The sequence below is a fragment of the Gymnoscopelus braueri genome (assembly GCF_963280865.1).
Source record: "Gymnoscopelus braueri genome assembly, chromosome: 2".
Taxonomy (NCBI): Eukaryota; Metazoa; Chordata; class Actinopteri; order Myctophiformes; family Myctophidae; genus Gymnoscopelus; species Gymnoscopelus braueri.
In genome coordinates this window covers 27,308,321-27,328,881 of record NC_137604.1, presented here as the reverse complement: position 1 = coordinate 27,328,881, position 20,561 = coordinate 27,308,321, and the positions used below count along the sequence as shown (strand labels likewise).

Sequence of the window (20,561 nt, the reverse complement as noted above, 5' to 3'; positions counted from 1 at the left end):
GTCACAATTATTACATAATTGTCTAATCGCAATTATTTGAGTTAATCGCAATAATTGTTTTGCGTAATCGTCATAATCATTTCCATGTTGAAAAATGATCAAATATTTTCTATTTCCACTGTTAATGTTTTTTTCAAAGTATGTTATTAAATATGTAAGTTATTTGTCATATCTGCCCTGTGCGACTTTTGTTTACGAAGCCTAAAAGCGAAACGGAAATTACATTTGTATTAATAATGTGCAATTATTTGAGCGACAATCGATCGTCAAGTGAAATGTCATAATCGTGACAGCCCTAGACCTGGATGCATTATTCTGGAAGGGTTCGTTCTTAGCTATAATGTAAAAGGCAACAACTGGTCTCTCCTGTTTGCTTGTTTGTTCATTCATTTTTATTTATTTATTGCTTTTTCTGAGGCCTCGTCACATTCCAGTCTAGCTTTGATCAGTCCGGCATTGGGAGAAGTCTGTTGTACGGTTGTTTCTGCCTTCTTCACAATACTGTAAATTATGCTCAGTAACAGTATTCTTAAACCACTTTCAACCTGTCATCCCTATTTTGGGCATGTCATTATAGGAAAAAAACCTCTCTGAAATGTTTAAAAAAACGTTCAAAAATATTTCAAAAATCTTCAAAAATACCACAGCTTGTAGATCTGCTATTTTCAACAATTTACAACAAAGTACTGTACATACAGTGGGCTTTTCTTGGTACAAAACAAAACAAAACAAAAAGAAAATACTGTACTGTACTGTACATAGGCTCTCATTGAAATTTGTACCCACAGAAACTTGCTAGAGCCATGACATAAATATTGGGAAGGAATTAATGGGATCCATTCCATTCTAAAACCTGGACAGAATTTTGTCTCATGAGGTTTTTATGGTCGAATAGTAACAATATTTATAATACCAAACACTATTATACACGAGTATTCTAGGGGCGAATTCATATTTGTAAAATTCTGATTGTTTTGTCATCCATTTATTTTATTTGTTGCTCATAATAATCTAGGAATGCCTGACATTCAACTTTTAAACTCACTGTAAGTGAGTGCATTAGTTAAATGCCTAAAATATAGTAATGTAATCTCTATAGCTGGATGTCTGGCTGTTGGTCCGTTAATAATTGAGTCTATGCATGTTTAAGGCGTGGCTTGGATTGTCTTACTGTTCCCTCACATGTGCAAGGAACACCTGACATTAACTATTTAACAATGGTGATTTCCATAAAGCTTTGAGAAATTTCTGTGTGTTAATCCACATGCACGTACACACACAAGTGTAAAACAGTGACAATGGCAAAATAAACAATAATTATAATCTTTGTACATAAAGTTGTTTTGATTATTCGTATTTATCATCATACTGTACACAAAGATTTGTGACATAACAGTACATTGGAACGGAGTCTTTATGTAATAAAAACGACTGCTGGAAAAGTAATCTCCGTAACATAGCAGCCCACCAAGTGACAACAGTGTTAGTAAGGATGATGGTGGTTATGAGCATGTTGACGGTAATTACAAAAGGTGATGATGATGATATCAATATTGTCATTGTCATGAAAATCAAGGCGTTGCAAAGGCTCTCAGGTTGCCTTGCCGATAATAAGGATGCTCATGAGGAATACCATGACGAAGAAAATCCACATGAAGAACCTGTCCATCACCTTGGCAATTTTCTTCCACTCCGCCCCCTTGGCATTGGTTGATCTCTGTTCGCGGAAGCAGTTGGTGATGTACTGAATGTTCTTCACCACCTGTGCACACAAAACACAGACGACAGGCTCTGGTGAATGCTGAGACGGCAACTAGTTAAACAGCTTGTTCTCCCTCCCTCATGCTCATACCCGCAAAAACTGTTGGCCAAGCTTTTGGTTCTAGAACAGGGGTGTAATAATAATCATTTCTGGTCACGATTAGGCAAAATGCAACTTTATTTTGATTTAGCCAGACCCATTGTGTACAATCTTCTAGACTCTAGAAAATCCAAGACAAAGTGGGAAAATGCCTTAACCACTTACAGTACAGTAAGCCCTATTTTATCCATCTTATTCGTTGTAAAATTGTCATGCGGCGAAAATAGCAGAGCGTCTATTCTTGCAATATGATATAATAATGCCATGCCCAAAATCGGATCTCCAGGTTGAAAGTGGTTAAAGAAATGTAAGAATAAATGAGCAAATATAGCAAATAGTGGGGACTCACCTTTTTGTGTTGCGGGCAGGGGCAGCTGCAGGGGCAGGAAGGAAGGTATTGTTTCTCAGACGCATACATCATCTGTTCCTTCAGGTACTGAAGTTTCAGGGCCTGGTAGTTCAGCTCATCGTGTACGATGTGGTGGTAATGCCGCCCGGGTTCATGCTTCTCCTCGCCCCCCTCAGCTCTGGCGGTGCAGTTGTTGTGGTTGTTGTAGTGGTGGTGGCGGCTGTTGTTAGCGTGACCGTTTGCCTGGCGACGGTTGTCGTGATTGTGCTTGTGTTTGCCGTGGTGATGCAGGCCGTGGCCGTTGCTGTACTGGTACATGTCGTCGTCCTGGTAGAGGGTGTCGTGGAAACCCTCGTGATGATAAGCGTTTGTGACACCCATGGGCTCGTCAGAATAGAGAGGGGCTTTCTCACTCTCTGGTGTGATGCAGTTCTCCCCCACCTCATACACAAATAAGATCTTTGCCATGTAGTCTATGATGAGCACCTTGGCCCAGTGGGGGACTGGCTTGGCCTCAGCGCCACAGAAATGAATGTTCATGATGAAGATGGTTAGAGAGGTGGAGGCAGTGATCATAGTCATGGTGGCGATGTAATATTTCCCTGAAGCAGAGGAGGTGAAAGATAAGAGTCACATAATGGACAGTGATATAGGGCAGCACATACAGTACATACACATAAACTTCATGTTAATTATATGTTGCCTTATATTAAATCATTGGAAAAACTAAAAAGATTGCACTCAGTACATATCTACGACGAACACTATGCAACTGTTAAGAAGATTCTATCTGAGGTATGATGACGGATTATGTCATTTTATCCTTGTATATGACCTTGTCCCCTTGACAAGGTCATGTTGTTTAGCTAACGCATAGATAAACAGAATGAGGTGAAAACATAACCCCCTTCCATCTCTGTGGGCAGAGGTAACAATAAAAAATACCTCCCTCACATTTTACTGTATATATTCTCAGATGCCTCCAAACAGTTTTAGACATTTAGGCCACCATTTCTTCAAGGCAACAATATTGTTTTACTCATCAAGAAATTGTTTGAAAATTACCCATATTCATAGACGAGCAGGAGTGTAACAGTGAATTGAACAAATCAATTTAATAGATTATTAAATTGAAAAAGAAAAAAGATTTTCCAAAACAAGCTCACAAGCTTCTTTTGTCGATTGAGCTTGTAGATCTGCTATTTCTGCTATTTTTGTGGAACAGCGTTGTACTAAGTATGAAATAGGGCTCAAGACTAATCACGTTAGTCCATTATAAAAATCTATTCTAATTCAAAGTCAATGCATGATATATTAAAAAAAAATAAACATTTAAATACACACTTCTTGATTATTCAATTAATTGAAAAATGAAAATAATCAATCATTGCAGTCTATACCGAAATGTCAGAATTGCCCAACATTGACAGATGGATACAAGGCCTCGTGCTCACCTATATAGGGCACGTTCTCAGAGGGTGGCATGCTCTCAGCCACCATCAGCTGGAACACCGTGAGGGCCAGGAGCACGGTCACCCCCAGGGACACCTTCTCCCCGGAGTCAGCTGGCAGGTAGAAGCCCAGTGGGGCCAGGAAGGAGATGAGGAAGCACGGCAGGAGGAGGTTGAAGATGTAGAAGGCGGAGCGTCGCTTCAGGATCAGCGTGTAGGTGATGTCGGGGTAAGGATCCGAGCAGCAGCCGTACATGATGACATTTTTGACCGCTGGCATGCCGTGGCACTCCCACTCCACGTTCTCCACAAAGTCTGACAGGTCGCCACTGTCCCCGCCCATGACAATGTCCACCTTGAACAGAAACATACAGGACAGCATGTTATACTGTAATGAAACACAAGATGCATTCTTGCCACCAATGCCACGTCATGCATACACATACAGTACATGATGGCCCATGTTTGAGCATGCGAAAATAAATGTGTTCACGTTTGACCAGCGCTGTAAAACATAAGACTTTGAGTCAGATTACCTGTGACTTGACTTGCCTAAAATGACATAAGACTTGACTTGGACCCCAGACTTGGACTTGGTCAAAAAAATAAAATAAAAGCCTTATTATTATTTATTTTTTTTTTGTAATTAAGGTTTTTATTCCCTTTTCAACAAATAAACATGACATAACATAACAGACAAAAACCAACAACACAACACAACAAATAGATAAAACAACAACATAAAATACTTAAAACAAAACATAACTAACTAAAGCAGGCAGGCATACCTAAGCTAATCGGACAACACCCTACACCCCTTTATTTATCAATTGTGATTATATGTCAATTGTGTCAATGATCAATGCGGCAAACCCTTTATATATAGAAAGATAGATCACAAAAGTTAATTTCTTTGTATTCTTATATCAAAATCCAATCATGCTTTCTTCCTGTAAAACAGAATGTAATGCATGCTTACATGGTCTGACCCAACTAATTTCAACCAATTTAAAGGTAGGGTAAGTGATTTGCATTGGTTAAAATAAGTGTTAAATAGCTCTATATTCTGATAGTACTCATTGCTATAGAGTGTTTGTTCAGTAACAGGAGTCTCCTTGTCTCTCCACCTCTTTATTAAACAGAAAATTAATTTTCGTTTCAGTTTCAGTTTCATTTCCAATTGTATCCAACCAGGGCAGAGAACTCAATCAGGATACAGATTAAACAAGTGAAATTGGAAGTGATGACACTAAGAAATGAGCAGACAAAATTGGAACTGGAACACTATACAAATTAAGCTTAAAAATGGGTACTTTCTCCTGATTGGCTGAGATTTTGACACCTACCGGAAAATGTATTTTCTGTTTATTAAAGAGCTGGAGAGACAGGGAGACATCTGTTACTGAAAAAACACTCTATAGCAATGATTACTATCAGAATATAGTGTTTTAACCTTTTAACAAAATACTTTTTGTTTTAACCAAAAAATATCACTTACCCTACCTTTAACATCCACCTATTCACATTTGTAATTTCAACGTTCAAATCAAATTCCTCCTAATGTTGTGTCCTGCCTGCCTTTCCTGATTCAGTCACAAATACATCACGATGCGGAAGTTAGACGCTTGAAATGTCGTTTCATCTCGTCTTTAGGAGAAGAGGCACGAGAGACGAGACTAAAACCTGACTGACAGGGAAGGACAAAACAAAACAAAAAAAATACAAAACAAAACACAGAAGGAAGGAGCACTGCAGGGAATCTGTGTGTACGTCTGTAATCCACGTATCTCGAGGACCGTTTGACCGACCGACTTCAAATTCACCGCACAGGTCGCAGACGACCCGAGGGAATGCTGTGCCTGGCGTCGGCCGGATAGGCAGTTGTCCAGAACCGCCAGAAAAGGCTCTGGCCGTGGCCCAAATGAGCTAATTGATTAACATGGCAACCCCAGCCTAAGCTTGATTTTGGCCATTTGTTTAGTTAGCCTACTTTCCACAGTCCGTTTGCACTCTTCAGACATTCTCCACAGACGTTTACCACTGCACATATGTGTATGGGCAAGCCCATACATGGCCATATACTGACAACATAAGGGACTTCCATATATGGGCATAAAAGGAACAAGGACAGATAGATATAGAGATCTCCATATATGGGCACAAAAGGGACACAGACAGACAGACGGTTACAACAGTTACTCTGACAACGGGTATTGCATAACAGAGTGGGGTATGCATTCACTATTTGCATCGTTCTCGAGTAACCTGTCAAGTGTATTCAATTCATCAACTTAGCATAAATGATTTACACAGTAATACATGTCATCAACTAATACAAACACTATGTACAAAGGAGGAAAAGGAAAAACGGCGGCAGTGAATGACACCTCCTTTCGTGGGAATTTATTACATCTACCTTCTCTTGTGTTCTCCTGGTAGATGTTTTTTTCTGGCCAGTTTGAAAGAAACCAGTGATTCACATCCTTTTAAAGGGCGGTGTCGGGGCACTCCACATTTTGGTGGCAGAGTAGTAGAATGAGAATGTTTGCAGTAGCAAGGAAATGTTCCGGTCACCATCCCCACGAGGACCTTCCAGAGCTTGGGCTGGACCAGGCTCCGAATAGACTGGAAGTTTTACCTACCTCCGGAGATAGGCAAACAAGTCCTTGGGCTAGGTCTTCTGTGGGGCAGGACTGGAGCAGGTTGGTTGCGTGCTCAAGTCTTATAGAACGGGGAGCATGCTGGAAGTCATTAGGCCTTTAAAATGTTGTCATTCTGCTGGATCCATGACTGGCCATACTGTATTGTCAAGTGTTTTTGAATAGCCAAAAAACTAAATAGGGCTTCACTGATTATCATTTTGCTGGGGACCCTCTTTGAGAATCAATGAGTTGTATAGTGTAACTAACAGCTGTTTCAGTTTTCAGTTCCATTTTGTTCATACAGAGTATAAATTTGGCTTAAAGTCATCTATACATAAAAAAAACAGTTGTCAAGAAAGATGTAAATGTATAATGACAATACAAGATTGTCCTTGGCATACCTGGTTGCCATTGTAGGTCCAGGAGCCAAAGGTGAGGTTACACGACTGCCAGTCAAAGGGGAAGTAAGACACGTCCACCACACAGGAGCTTTTGGTGATGGCTGGATTGTCCCAGGTGATCTCCCCATCGTAACGCAACACCACGTTGGTTGTTATTGACTCTGATGACTCTTCATCTGCTCTGTACACAACACACAGCAAGATACAGTACATGTGGAGAAATGTATTTGTTACTTTATTTATTTTAGTATTACGGCTACTTTAAAAATGTATTATTTTAGTCTCCCTGAGTTTAGTATTTATTTTACATGAAATACTTGGCCAGAGATGCCAGCAGTCAACATAATTACAACATAATATAATAATAAATTCATTGCAGATAAGTAATAATGCTAAAAAGTGCGAATATGACTAGTGGAAGGGAAATATACAGACACATGGCAGTTATCAATAGAGACCAACGTCATAGATTTTATAATACGTTTAAATTAATTGCTAGTCAGTTGCATGTCTTCTTACCCAACACAGTCTGAACTTTAGGAAAATGGCCAACTGACTTTAGAATAAATATACTGGGATGAAGTTTCTACAGTTTGTAATGAACCTCATCACAAAACACATTACTACCAATGCTTGCATACATAGAGAATTAAATAGTGTAAAGAATTCAGTAACGGGTGTAGAACAGCTGAACATTTTTGGTGGTGTTGTAACACAACAAACATACTATTCCACAACATTGCTTTATATGGTTGTTTTTCTGATTCATTGTGTTGTAATGTTTACTTTAACAACTTAAGCCTGTTTTTAAATAATAATGCCCCCCCCCCCCCCCCCCCTCAAACAAATACATTAATAATAATAATTTGTGTCACAGAGCGGCCTCTTACAAACGTTCTATATGTTTGGCCGTACACATTCATATTGAAATGCATGTTATGCTTGTAACTTTGATTACGTAGATTCCCAGTCCCATTAGAAGGTGCACATTCTGTTGTGACTGGAATCTCTTTAATATCGTTTTATTTATCTGCACAGGGAGATGCTGTTATGGGGGAGCAGCCTGTTGAAGCCTAGCTGTGTAATTTGCTGATTGATTAGAACATGGGGTGCATCTTGGGTGGGTTGCTATTCACCATATTCACACGGCGGCCATTTTGCTATTAAGTTAATGAAATAATGCCACCCGCAAATATGACGTGAAAGCAAAATGGCTACTGTGTGAATATAGTCAATTGTTCTGTGGTTGGTTGATTAGAAATCAAAGGGTGGAGCCTGCAGAGTGTATATATAAGGGTAGGAGTGTAGGCTAGTACCATATTCACACGGTGGCCATTTTGGAATTTAACATTGCATTGCTGTGGCAACTGAGGTGGCATTTCATTGACTTAATGGCAATATGGCCGCCGTGTGAATATGGTCTATAGTGAGAGGAATCGGTTATATCAGATGTTGGAAAAGGTAAAACATCATGATTATCACTGTCAGGTCTCTTGCAAGCTTGCCTCCTGGTCCATTTTATTATTTCTTTTACTGTTACTGACTTTGTGACAATGTGGAAATAGCCGATCTACAAGCTCACAGTGCTTGGAATCGCAATGTGTTGTGAGCTTGTAGATTTGTTATATTCTGCAAACATATTTACTGTAGAGGGAAGGAACCACTTGAGCCCTATTTTATACTTCATCCAACAATGGTGTCACACAATTTTTGTCCCCAAAACAGGGACGCCAGGGTAGTAGTAGTAGAACAACTTTCTTTCATTCTCTTTCTTTCTGTATCTTGCTCAGTCTTTCTGTTACTGACTTGTTGTATAGGACGATATCTGGCCTCCAGACCATGTCACTGGGGATGCGGATCACCTCTAGTCCATCATATTCCTCCTTGTCCCAACTCAGATAGGCATCGTGCCATACCTGTCTAATCCACAGATAGGTGGTCAGCACTTGGTTCCTCTCATCCTACACGTACACACAAGCAGCCACATAGACAAAGAAGCATGCTCAACACATACGTACAAATGAAAGACAGGGGGGAGAGAGAAGGCCTGAGGGGGGGGGGGGGGGGGGTGTGTGTGTGTGTGTGTGTGTGTGTGTGTGTACGCGCGCAAATAGTAATCTATAAGAAAAGAAAAGAAATTCACAAGTCAGCTATCGGTCTGTTGCATAACTAAGGTTGGGAACTGTTACATGCTGACCTACAAATGGGAATGGGATGTCTGAGGCTTGTTTTCTCAAATCTACAGCGACTTCAGTGACCTCTAGTGGTCTTAATGGGAACAGCAGCGTTCTGAACTTCTTCCTGAGGGTTGTACTGTCAGCCACACAAATAAATGTAGCCCTCAAAGTAGAGCATTATCATTTGACCTTATCAGAACTGTATTTTATATAGGGCTACTTGTGATACGCACTATCTATCTACAGTATCTCTTTTGTGGTTCTACTTCTTTGATCTGTGACATTCAGTGGCACTGAGGGGATATGTCGGTGCATAATTATGTCCTCTACTCACCATGTCTTTTATCTGTGACAGTGTGATCTGCAGTGTGACGTTAAGGGTTTTGTCTGTGTCTTCTACAGGTCTCAGAGCATTGGTGTAGCCTTCCATCAGATCATTCAAAAGTTTATGGGCATAATGACCCTGGGCACCATGTGACACTGAGAGAAAGAGAGACAGACAGACAGACAGAGAGAGACACAGAGTGTGAGAGAGACACAGTGTGAGAGAGAGCAGTGGAAGGTGGATAAGAAAATCAAAGAGAGGGGAGAGAGAACGACAAATAGCAAGGAAGGGGGAGGGAGGATCAGTAGTAGACACCAAAATTGTTAGACAGGAACTGTGGAGAATGAAAAACAAGTGGGGCCGGTTTCATAGAGAAATATGTCAGTCAAGAGGTACACTTCAAAAGCAACAGACAGGCAGGTCAGGGGTCAGCACAGAACAGCGTTAGTGTTCAAATGTCAGGTCACATAACAGCCCTACCTCTGTCAATCACATATACACATCAAATATATCCAACATGGAGAACTGACCTTGTACAAACAGGCTGATCCACAGCATCAGAGCAGCCGTTCTCATTTTCAACCCGTCACAAGCTCACGGATCAATTATTCAATAAACCAGCCACCAAGACGGCCCCGGGTCCCAATCCAGACTGTCACTTTACTCTGAGTTCCATAGTGTTCAGGGACTTTGCATGCTACGACCGCGAAGACTTCTACAAAACTAACATCCTGTCACAAGCTCTGGATGCTTCAGTAGCCGTTAGTCGCCGCTCTCCTCCGTCACTGTCTGTGTGATCGCTGCCCTGGAACTGGACCTGAGGCTATCACACACTCACTCACACACACACACAGGTACACTTCAGTATCACATAACACATAGGGGCTGGGTGAAATTTGATTCCTGCAGCCCAGTATACATGACTAGAACTAACCGTATAAATACACACACACACACACAGCACCTTTCTGCATTACACAGCCACTAGACGGCTGTCAGTCACATAGTCAAAGGCAGGCTGCGAACCTTGGTTCATGCAGGTCAGCAAGGCTGCAACAACACGTGTGTCACAGAACATGCTACACGGCAAGAGCAAAATACACACTGATTCAGAATCAGATTTCACACTGTAAATAGGGATGATTGCAGTAAGGTCAGCAGTAAGGGCCATATTCTGACCGTAGACCAGCTGTGGCTGGAGTGGATTTCACTGTGTCCCCTGTCTGTTGGTTTTTGAAGAGGTCAGTAACCAGAGAGGAGGGACAAAACAGACGAGAAACCTATGGGTCCATTGAGTCAGCCACTGTGCATTGTTTAATCATCACGCTTCATTTAACCACTTTCAACCTGGTGTCCTGTGCTACACTATAAAACAATACAGGGAAACTCGTTATTGCTGATATAAAATATATAGATACAAGGTATCTTGCACATTTGTCATGTTGATGTGACTATTGTGACTGCTAGCTGTTTTAGGATAAATACTAGTAGGTACTGTTGCTATAGTACAAGTGTGTCTGATGGCATATACACGTGATTTTCTACAGCTACATGGCTATGCCTTAATGCACATTTATATGCATTGTGCCTCATTGCACATTCTTTTTTCTCCCTGCCCTTATTATGCTACGCTGATGTGGATACTGCTGAAGGCTTTAACATTTAACTTTTATTTTATTTGTATTATTATTATCTTATCTTAGTTTTTTAACTTAAGTCATTGCTGTTGTAGAACAGTACTTTGTGGACCGCACAAAATTGCATTTCACTTCTTGTGCTTGTGAGTAGTAGCAGCTAAAACCTTGTGGTTGTGATTATTTTGTGCATGTCTTTATAGCCAAATTTCTTTTGTGAAAATAATAATATAATGACCGTATTATAATATTGTTGTGAAGCGACCGTTGTGAGCTTGTAGATTGGCTATTTTTTACTGTGTAACACCATTTTATGACATAGCATGAAATAAGTAGATAATGGGGCTTAAGCGGTTAACATTTTATTTTAATTTACAAATGGATACATTAAAGCCTCACTATGTAACTTGTTTTAATGAATAAAATGTAATGTTAATACAATATAACTTATACAATTGGGGTGGTTGTATTTTGTCTCCCGAAATCTGACCTGATGGTCAAGATTCAATTTATCCCCCAAGCAAGTAGGCCGGCTCTATTAGCTCAATGGTAAAAATGTCAGCACTTGCGCAGGAAACCGGGTTCGAATTTCGGGGTAGAAGAGGAAAGTTACATAGTGCTGCTTTAACACTGAGGAGTTTGCAATGTACTAAATAACAGTAACACACTAATTCACTCTAAACCATATAGCATTTCACTTGTGATGTTTGGTGATACCTGGTATCTCAAATGAATGAATAATTAAAGGTACATTTCAGAGCAATTAAATGTTTAAAAGCATTTGTTTATTTACTTTGTATTGTCCACTAATTTTGTGCGTGTTTTACAACATTAGTCTACATAGGCCTCAAACATATATGTATGTAATTTGCTTACATTATTTGTATTCAAGATTTCTAGATAACACCCAAAGACATACAAACACTGACAACAAAATAAATTATGTAAAGGGGAAAATATTACATACAATAAATAAAACAGAACCAAACAAGTGATGAAAAAGCTATACACTAGAAACAGACAAACACATATCAGTGAGGTACGAATCTAGAGCAGCAGGAAGACAATTTTGTAACCTGGTTAGCAATTTATCAGAGAAAACAAAACACTTGTTAAAATGTGGTACGGCACCTAATACTTTTTTTGAGTTGTGTTAATTAATCACCACTACATGTTCTAAGATTAAAATATTTTAAAGAATTGTCTAAGGATATTTATATTTTACCTACTGTAGAATATTTGGAATTAGGATTTTTCCTGACCCCACAGTTTTCCACACAAAGAAAGAAGACCCGGATTAAGTAGAATGGCTGATTGGTATGAAGCTTAAGCTTAGGCCAGAGATGGATTTGGAGATACTATTGCTGTCAGTGCCTAAAATAGCCCAGAAGAAGGTCAAGCACAGGACCTTATGCGAGAGCATTGATTGTAGCTGGCCTTTTGCCATTTATCTCATTGCTCAGGAAAATATTAGAAACCAGACAAGGCTGTCGTCCCCACAACAGAATGAGGAGATATACAGCAAAGTCTGGAGTATTCATTCAACACTGAAGGTATGAAAATGGACCCTTGCGGGTTTCAGAGTTTAATCCGGATTTTTCTGTAGGCCTATATGATGGGGAGAGACTGAGGAGAGGACAAAGATAGAGAAAGTGACATTTGAGATGAATAAAATAAATAAAACTAGCAGCAACCACCCAGATGTTGGCATATTAGTGTGTATTTCCCAGGTTAGCCCAAACCACTTGTCCTTAAAAAAAAAACTAAAAGGAAAACAGTTTTTTGTGTTTTCTCCCTTTTAACATATGTGATGATTGATTTTCTGGAAATACTGACTGTCCTCTCCATGTATATTATTGTCTTTGTTCAGCTTCAATATAGACGGCAATCAAGTTAATAAATATTGATGATTGTTAACTTAATTGCAAAATCCCCAGCACTCAAAGGATATTTCCAATAAAATGTTTTGTCAATTTATGTAATAATTGTACATCTTCACTACCACAACCACTGAATCCAAGCAGTATGAAGTATTTACTGGAGACTGTTAAACATAATGACATCATACCATTAGTGAATTGTTACGTCTAGAATGTTTTAAAGTTTAGAGTAAACCTTTATGTCTAATTAATGCATTTATCAAAGGTACCAATAAACACTCGAAACATACAAGTTTAATACAAAAAACTCCAAGAACATTATGACTGTTGACTGAATGTTTGCTACAGTTTTGAATTGGAATTTTGTATTGTCTACTATACTGTACATGTATTTTTCCAATATTTGTGTTGTCATCACAAGACTAAACTAACCAAGAGACCTACAGTCAAAATGAAGTCAACTCTCCTTTGTATTTATCGAACAATGACAATGAGATGTGTTATATCGTGTTCTTTTTAGGTATTGTGCAATGAGACTTTAGTGTGTCACTAACTTTCAGTTCTGTGGTATTGAGCTTCACAGGTGTTTCCTGTGTGTGTGTGTGTGTGTGTGTGTGTGTGTGTGTGTGTGTGTGTGTGTGTGTGTGTGTGTGTGTGTGTGTGTGTGTGTGTGTGTGTGTGTGTGTGTGTGTGTGTGTGTGTGTGTGTGTGTGTGTGTGTGTGTGTGTGTGTGTGTGTGAGAGAGAAAGAGAGAGAGACAGAGAAAGAGAAAGAGAGACAGGGAGAGAGAGAGCATGTCAGTGTGAAAACGAGAAAAAACACTGAGAGTGCATGTTGTGGTGTTAGATTGAATATACGGTTAAATACATGGTTGTTAAAAACAGGGCAACTGATCATTTTAGATACTGGAAATTCAAATAAATATGTGTACATCTGGAAATTGGCGTTTCAGTTAAATTAACCCTGCCCCCAACATTCAGAATTCATCCAGGATAACGTTTTGTGATGTCAGGATTGGAAGAAGTCCACCCTGGTAAACTCACCCAAGCTCCATATAAACAAGTAAAAGGATTATAGGGGTGATCTGTTCAGGTTCTTTGGGTCCGATCCCAATCACTGATGTTTTACCTCACGATCAGCCAATATTGATCATGTATATCGATAAGTATAATTAGTCAATACAGTACATAATGTACAACTAGCAACTTCCTCCACTTCACTGGTGATGTAATGATCCTTCATACCTGGACAGCTCTTTTGCAGCAGTTGTGGATATAATTTATTATTTTTGTCTAGATATTGTCTAGAGATAGTGACTTGTACTACTATGTAAATATCTGAAGTTGTTCCCTGTTGCCCTATGTTAAGTACAGTATGCTGTGCTTTGCTCTCTCTGCGTGTGTGCGTGCGTCTGCGTGTGTGTGTGTTTGCGTGGGTGTGTGTGTGTGTGTGTTCTGCTGGTGTTTAGTGTAAAAGACGAGAGAGAGGGAGAGAGAGACGGGGGGGTTGTGTGGTGTTCAGAGGGAGTGGGGTAGAGAGGAAGAGACACACAGGCAAGTACTGTCAGTGTGGGTTAGCGCTCTTAGAAGTGTAACACTAGAGACAAGAGCGCTGACCACAATATGTGTTCTCAGCGATATGTGTTTTACCCTCAATTTTCTTCCTTTTTAAACATCAAAAAGAGCACTGTTGTATAAGATAACTTCAAGGCAAACAGTGGGCCATGGATACATTCATAGTACATAAACATTGCTGTTACTTTGTGATGTAAATGTGATTGTCATTGTGATTGTGAAAGTCAAATTCCTGTATTAAATGAACCTAAAGGCAACACCACTGCCCAGCTGCTATGAGGTGTTTTAGCTTCTTTTATTCTCTTCATTGTACAATTTAAGCATAATTTATACTCGGAAGTGTCACTTGCCAAAAATAACGTTCTTCAATGTTTTTGTTTGCCAGAGTGGACAGAGAGGCACACAAAACTTAGCTGTGGCACTTGATTGTTAACTTCTTCTGTTTATACACTTGTACACGTGTGTGTGTGTGTGTGTGTGTGTGTGTGTGTGTGTGTGTGTGTGTGTGTGTGTGTGTGTGTGTGTGTGTGTGTGTGTGTGTGTGTGTGTGTGTGTGTGTGTGTGGGTGTGGTGTGTGTGTGTGTGTGTGTGTGTGTGTGTGTGTGTGGGTGTGTGTGTGTGTGTGTGTGTTCGCATGCATGTATGAAAGTGTGTTTTTCAAATGACTTAGTGAGTGAATGAGTGACTCTATTGACTGACTGTCTAATTGTGTGTACGAGCCTGCTTTTACGAGTGAGTGTGTGTGTGTGTGTGTGTGTGTGTGTGTGTGTGTGTGTGTGTGTGTGTGTGTGTGTGTGTGTGTGTGTGTGTGTGTGTGTGTGTGTGTGTGTGTGTGTGTGTTGGGATGTGGTTAGCTGGTTTTCAGCGAATCCTTGATATGCCTGCATTGTCTCTCATCCTCAGAGTGCCTCCATCAACCACATGAGATGAAGACAACAAGAGGAAAGAGCGGGAGAAAAACTGTCTCTTTCTGTCTCTATTATCACCTCACAATGACTTTGTCAAACATTTCTCTCTCTATATTTGTAGCTTTTTGTATTTCACTCAGGATAAAACTATGTTTTAGAAAGGCGTATGAAGATATGAATGAAACTCCAGTATGAATAATTCAAACAATAAATGGAAACTTACTTGGTTTTGTCATAGATGATTTATACTTGATTTACATTCTTTACATTTGTTAAAATAAATACATAATTCCTTGCCCATTTCTTTTAAATGGAATTAATAAAGAAATGTACAAAAGGAAGAAAAACATTTGTAAAGCAATATTACCAACAATAAGTACCTCTTAATTATAATTTATTTAAATGATCTTAATAATCATTTATTTAAACATACCTACTGTACTATAGTACTCGTATTGTTCCCGTCATAATGAGTTCATAATTAAGAGATACCGTACTTCATTAAAGGATGAATGTCTAGCTGACCAAATTCAGACCCAGTCCCCACCATCTCCCACTACAGTATGGTTGCCACAGCATGGATACCAGCAGTAACGTACCCTTATTGGTTATGAATGATTCCAGTTGTCTGTCGTCAGCTCTTTTCACGATCATTACAATCATTTATTTATTTTTTATTTTTTTTACAAAATTACCAGTCTGGATGTTTCATATTATCTATGAAATATTTATGTATAAAAGAAATGTATTTGCATGGTTTGGACTGGGATCTATTTGCCAATGAAAACTTAATTAATATGAATTTTAAGATATTTGGCACTTAATTATATTCTTTATTCAGAAAGTCAATAGACATATCAGATACATAAGAACCTGTCATCAATTCAATATTGTTGGTCAGAAACCTCTTATCTCCATACAATATACAATAATTTTTTTTTGTAAATTAATGCCCTACTTGACCATACTACAGCGTCACACAAAAGTAGCAGATCTACAAGCTTGAAACGTGGCGCAAAACGCGCCACGTTTTGAGCTTGTAGATCTACTACTTTTGCAATTTCTTTATTTGAATCCTGAAAAGTAATAGTTTTGGACATGGTTTCCACCCGATAGAGACGATATATAAGTTATAGCAGAACTCTTACACCTTTTGCTTTTAACAGGTGTGGTGAGTACCTAAATTACATTTTCTATATGATTTATTTCTTTTATCAATTTATAATGAGTCCAGAGCAAAGCCACTCACTTACATTCCACTTGACTCCCTATGGTACAGATATTTATATTATGTATCTGAATACAAAAATATATTATGAAACAGTACAGTAGTTTACTATTTTATTAAAACTTTTCATGGGTAGTTTTTACTACTAATCAATAAACAAATAAAAACAAATTAACAATCAAGCAAATGAATGTTTTAACTGCAATAAAACCCCTCTTCTCCCCCAACATTGTCTCGGTAGAAGTCAGAGATATTCAGCTATATCTATTTGCACTATAGAATTTTGACATTTCTGACAAAATATGGACATATTAAATACCTTTGTGTGAACTAAACTGATAGCTGGACCATATCATAGGTTGTGGAGGTAACTGTAGCTGTACACCGTAGCAATATCTATTAGTTTCTCTTTTGTTTTGTTTTATGTCTCTGACTGTATTGTATTGTCTGTTGTCATATATATATATATATATATATATATATATATATATATATATATATATATATATATATATATATATAATGATTACAAATCCTTCAGGGCAGTTAATAACATATTAACAAGCATGTCAATACGTTTTCTGTCCAACCCAGCAGAGATACATGGATGGTTTACTTTAAAATCACTTTGATCATTCCAGCCAAATATGACCTGTTACGTAACTTTCATCAGGATCTCAAACATTGACACTACCACTCCACCTCCATGCAGAATGTGGATTTGTAAATCACGTTATTTTACAAATCACTCAGATGAATATTCCATTAGAACCCATATTCCCCACCAGTCATTTTAGAAGTCCTTGGTCAAAACATGTTACACTGATTAATTTTGAACCTCTCCCTCCTTTCCCGTTTCTTGGTGTGGTTTATGGCTGCCCGGACGGCAGACTCAAACACCTGCTGCACGCCACGGTTGCTTAGGGAGGAGCACTCCACGTAGCCTTTGGCCCTTAAATCTCGGGCCACACGTTTCCCTTGTTCCGCAGAGATGCAGGTGGCTCGGTGTGGTCCCGACTCCCGCAGGTCTGTTTGCGTGGCCACAACCAGCACTGGTATGGACGGCAAGTTCTCCCGGACCTCGCCGATCCACTTTTGTGTCACGCTGGCCAGGGAGTTGGCGTTGGCCACAGAGTAGCAGAGGAGCACCACATCCGCCTGCTGGTAGGACAGAGGTCTGATCTGTCGGAATGTGTCGTTGCCTGCCGTGTCCCACAGCCCCAGGCTGATCTGAACCCCGTCCATATAAACCTCGACCCCTGTGTTCTCGTACACCGTGGGCTTGTAGCTTTCCGGGAAGGTCTCCGACGTGAAGCGCACCAAGAGGGCTGTCTTACCCACCGCGCTGTCCCCCACCAGGACACATTTCACCGAAGTCGATTCCATTCCATTCGCTGCTTCTCGTCTCAGTCGTTGCTGGATTTGTGATACTTGCAGCGCAGTTCTCCTGTAGGATACAGTGGGCTACGGAGCTCAGGGAGTCGACGTGAGGTATTTCATTGTGGTGGTCAGTGCATATGTGATTATGAGATGTGGAGTGTGTGTGTGTGTATGTGGAGGGGGGGGGGGTCTTTTTTGTAGATGTTGATTATTAGCCCTGTGGTAATGACAGGACTAGAGATGTAGTGGTCAACTTGTGGTACTGAGCCATGTAGTCTGTGTTTAAGTCTCTCCTCTGAGTCAATTGCTCGTTTCAAATATACTGAGGAAGTTGACAGCAGCAGGGCTTCGTAAAGGTTCTACATAACCTCTCGGCTCCTTTCCTCAGCTCCTCTCCTCTCGCCCTTGTTTCCGGCCGTCCTCTTGTGACGATTGGTTTTGGTCTTCACAGCGATGACCTTAAATACGATTCGTCTTCTTGAGTCGGGTCTGACCCATCAGGGCTGGACGACGAGTATCTGCTGAGAAGACAGAAGTGACCCACAACCGTGATGAGAAGATATATTACAAATAGTAGATATCCACGGTGATTTCTTTCTTTCATACAGAGTACAGACCAGTCAGAAATGAACAAGACTCTGCTTAGGCCAACATCTCTCAGCAGTTTGGCAATAGACTCATGTTGAGGAAGAAGACCGCAGCATCGCTTTCTACACGATTATTTTAAAATTGAGAAATACCTTTCCCTACTTCTTTCAAGCTAGTAATCATCATATAAAATAGATGGATATTTTTGCACGACTTACTACCAAGTAAACTAAGTTCCTTGAAGAAGTTGGAACATAGAGACATTATAATCCAAAAAGAAGTGAAAATATGGCACCCGGGTCTGAACCATAATGAAGTATAGATATGATCCGGAAGTTCACAAAGATGCTGACTTTTGGGTGTGTCATAAAACTCTGTCTTAACCAAATATGCCCTGGTTTAACTGGTTATCAGGAAAAACTGTAATATGTATAGTCTGACCTATACCTACCCTTGTTCTTCTCATCCACAAGGCACAATGTTAATTCCGCTGTTTACGCCTCAAAAGAGGCTGAAAAACTGTGTCCATACATTGTTCCACAGAGTGACAAAATCATGTGTGATTCCCCAAGCAATATAATCACAAGAACAGAAGGTTAACATTTGGGGGATTCCTGTTGCAGGGGGGGGGGGGGAGAAAACGCTTATAGTTTCTAGTATGCTATGTACCAGAGCTATCCTAAGACCCTAAACCACCTGCCATGATGGTGGTCGCTTGTAACATACAGTATTTGTGTTGTTTTACAAGTTCTGCTATTGATTGTTGTCCTTGAGCCATTATCATTGTGAGCATGATAAATGTGTCACCTCAGTGAACTAAAGCCAAATTATACATTTCTCGACCAAACCAAATCACTGTTGTTAGTTACTCTGATGTTAGGGCATTTTGTGAGAAGCTTCTCTCTTTCTTTAGTAGAACCATATGACCAATCTTTCCTATCACAGCTATTCCCTTTAAAGTATCGTGAAGTTGTATTATTTTTGGGAAGTTTGTTAGGTTGTAGGCTACAAATAATGTCTGTTGTGTACTGATGTTTAGAAACATAAACATAAAGAAACAAAATATTACAAAATAGGCTAACGGAGGGACTGAATTACTTTCTTTAAGCAGCACTATTTACAAAAAAACTGATAACGTGAAGGTAGACAATAGCACAAGATAAAACAATCAAACGACAAAACAATAGTCTTACCTGTATTGTCTGTCGACATCTAAATGGTGGCAACAATGAGGCGGATGTTGCACGAGTTCAGTACAGTTCAAAGCCCAGACAAAAGTCCTTCCACTAACTGAAACAGGCAATTGATTTTAATCAACTTTTTTTTACCGTGGCTATAACTTGTTGTCTTGATATCACATCGAATTGAAACAAAAACGCTGATGATCTTATTGATCTAGCTACAGAATGATCGAACGGTATGTATTTAGCACCTTTGCTTTATGAGTTATGATAGCAAAACGCGTCGGGGAAATTGAAAGCATCCGCCTGGTGACGGGTGGAGGAGTGGGTGATGGTGATGCGATCCTGTTCCTCTGCATGCGACGACACGACACACACGCACGCACGCACGCACGCGCGCGCGCGCGCGCACACACACACACACACACACACACACACACACAGCTGTTTTAAAACGTGCACTTTTATGGACGGGTACCATTTCTTGGCAGTGGTGGAAAAAGTACTCACATTTTTTACTTAAGTAAAAGTATCAATACTTGCAATGCAGAAAAATACTTTGTTACAAGTAAAAGTCCGGAATTCAAAATGTACTTGAGTAAAAGTACAAAAGTATTGGTATTAAAAAAAAAGTACTACTTTATGCACAATGTCCCATTTCACAAGTTTTCAAATGTATAAAATGTGTTTAAAAAAACTGAAAATAGCAGATGCATGCATTGTGAACTTGAAGATCGGCTATTTTCAAATGGCCGAAATGTATAGGGCTGAAGTGGCCAAGTGGGTAATGTATGTTTTGTAATAATAGGCCTATTCTAAATCTACAAAGCAACTAAAGTTTTCAAATAATTGTAGTGGAGTAAAAGTACAATATTAAACTCTGAGGAGTAGTGGAGTAGAAGTAAAAGTACTGAAAACTGGAAATATTCCAGTTAAGTCAAAATACCTCAACATTTTACGTAAATGTACTAAGTTACTTTAC

The 20,561-nt window shown here is 39.5% G+C and overlaps 2 protein-coding genes across 3 annotated transcripts; both read right to left on the bottom strand.

The window, feature by feature from the left end:
- Nucleotides 1-831: 831 nt before the first annotated feature.
- On the bottom strand, nt 832-9,972 carry chrna9a (cholinergic receptor, nicotinic, alpha 9a). The gene is made up of 7 exons (XM_080456641.1): nt 9,737-9,972; nt 9,216-9,361; nt 8,511-8,665; nt 6,705-6,885; nt 3,665-4,016; nt 2,211-2,812; nt 832-1,762 (listed from the first exon to the last, which is right to left on the bottom strand). Exons 1-7 carry the CDS (start codon nt 9,780-9,782, stop codon nt 1,592-1,594), a joined length of 1,653 nt encoding a protein of 550 aa, XP_080312767.1. The 5' UTR covers nt 9,783-9,972; the 3' UTR covers nt 832-1,591.
- A 6,971-nt stretch (nt 9,973-16,943) lies between these two features.
- Nucleotides 16,944-19,880, bottom strand: rhoh (ras homolog family member H). Of its 2 annotated transcripts, none has more exons than XM_080454712.1 (2): nt 19,592-19,880; nt 16,944-18,331 (listed from the first exon to the last, which is right to left on the bottom strand). In XM_080454712.1, exon 2 carries the CDS (start codon nt 17,814-17,816, stop codon nt 17,238-17,240), a length of 579 nt encoding a protein of 192 aa, XP_080310838.1. In that variant the 5' UTR covers nt 17,817-18,331; nt 19,592-19,880; the 3' UTR covers nt 16,944-17,237. The 2 variants fall into 2 exon arrangements, with proteins under 2 accessions (XP_080310838.1, XP_080310839.1); XM_080454713.1 differs by having other exon boundaries at nt 16,944-18,328.
- Between the last annotated feature and the right edge of the window lie 681 nt (nt 19,881-20,561).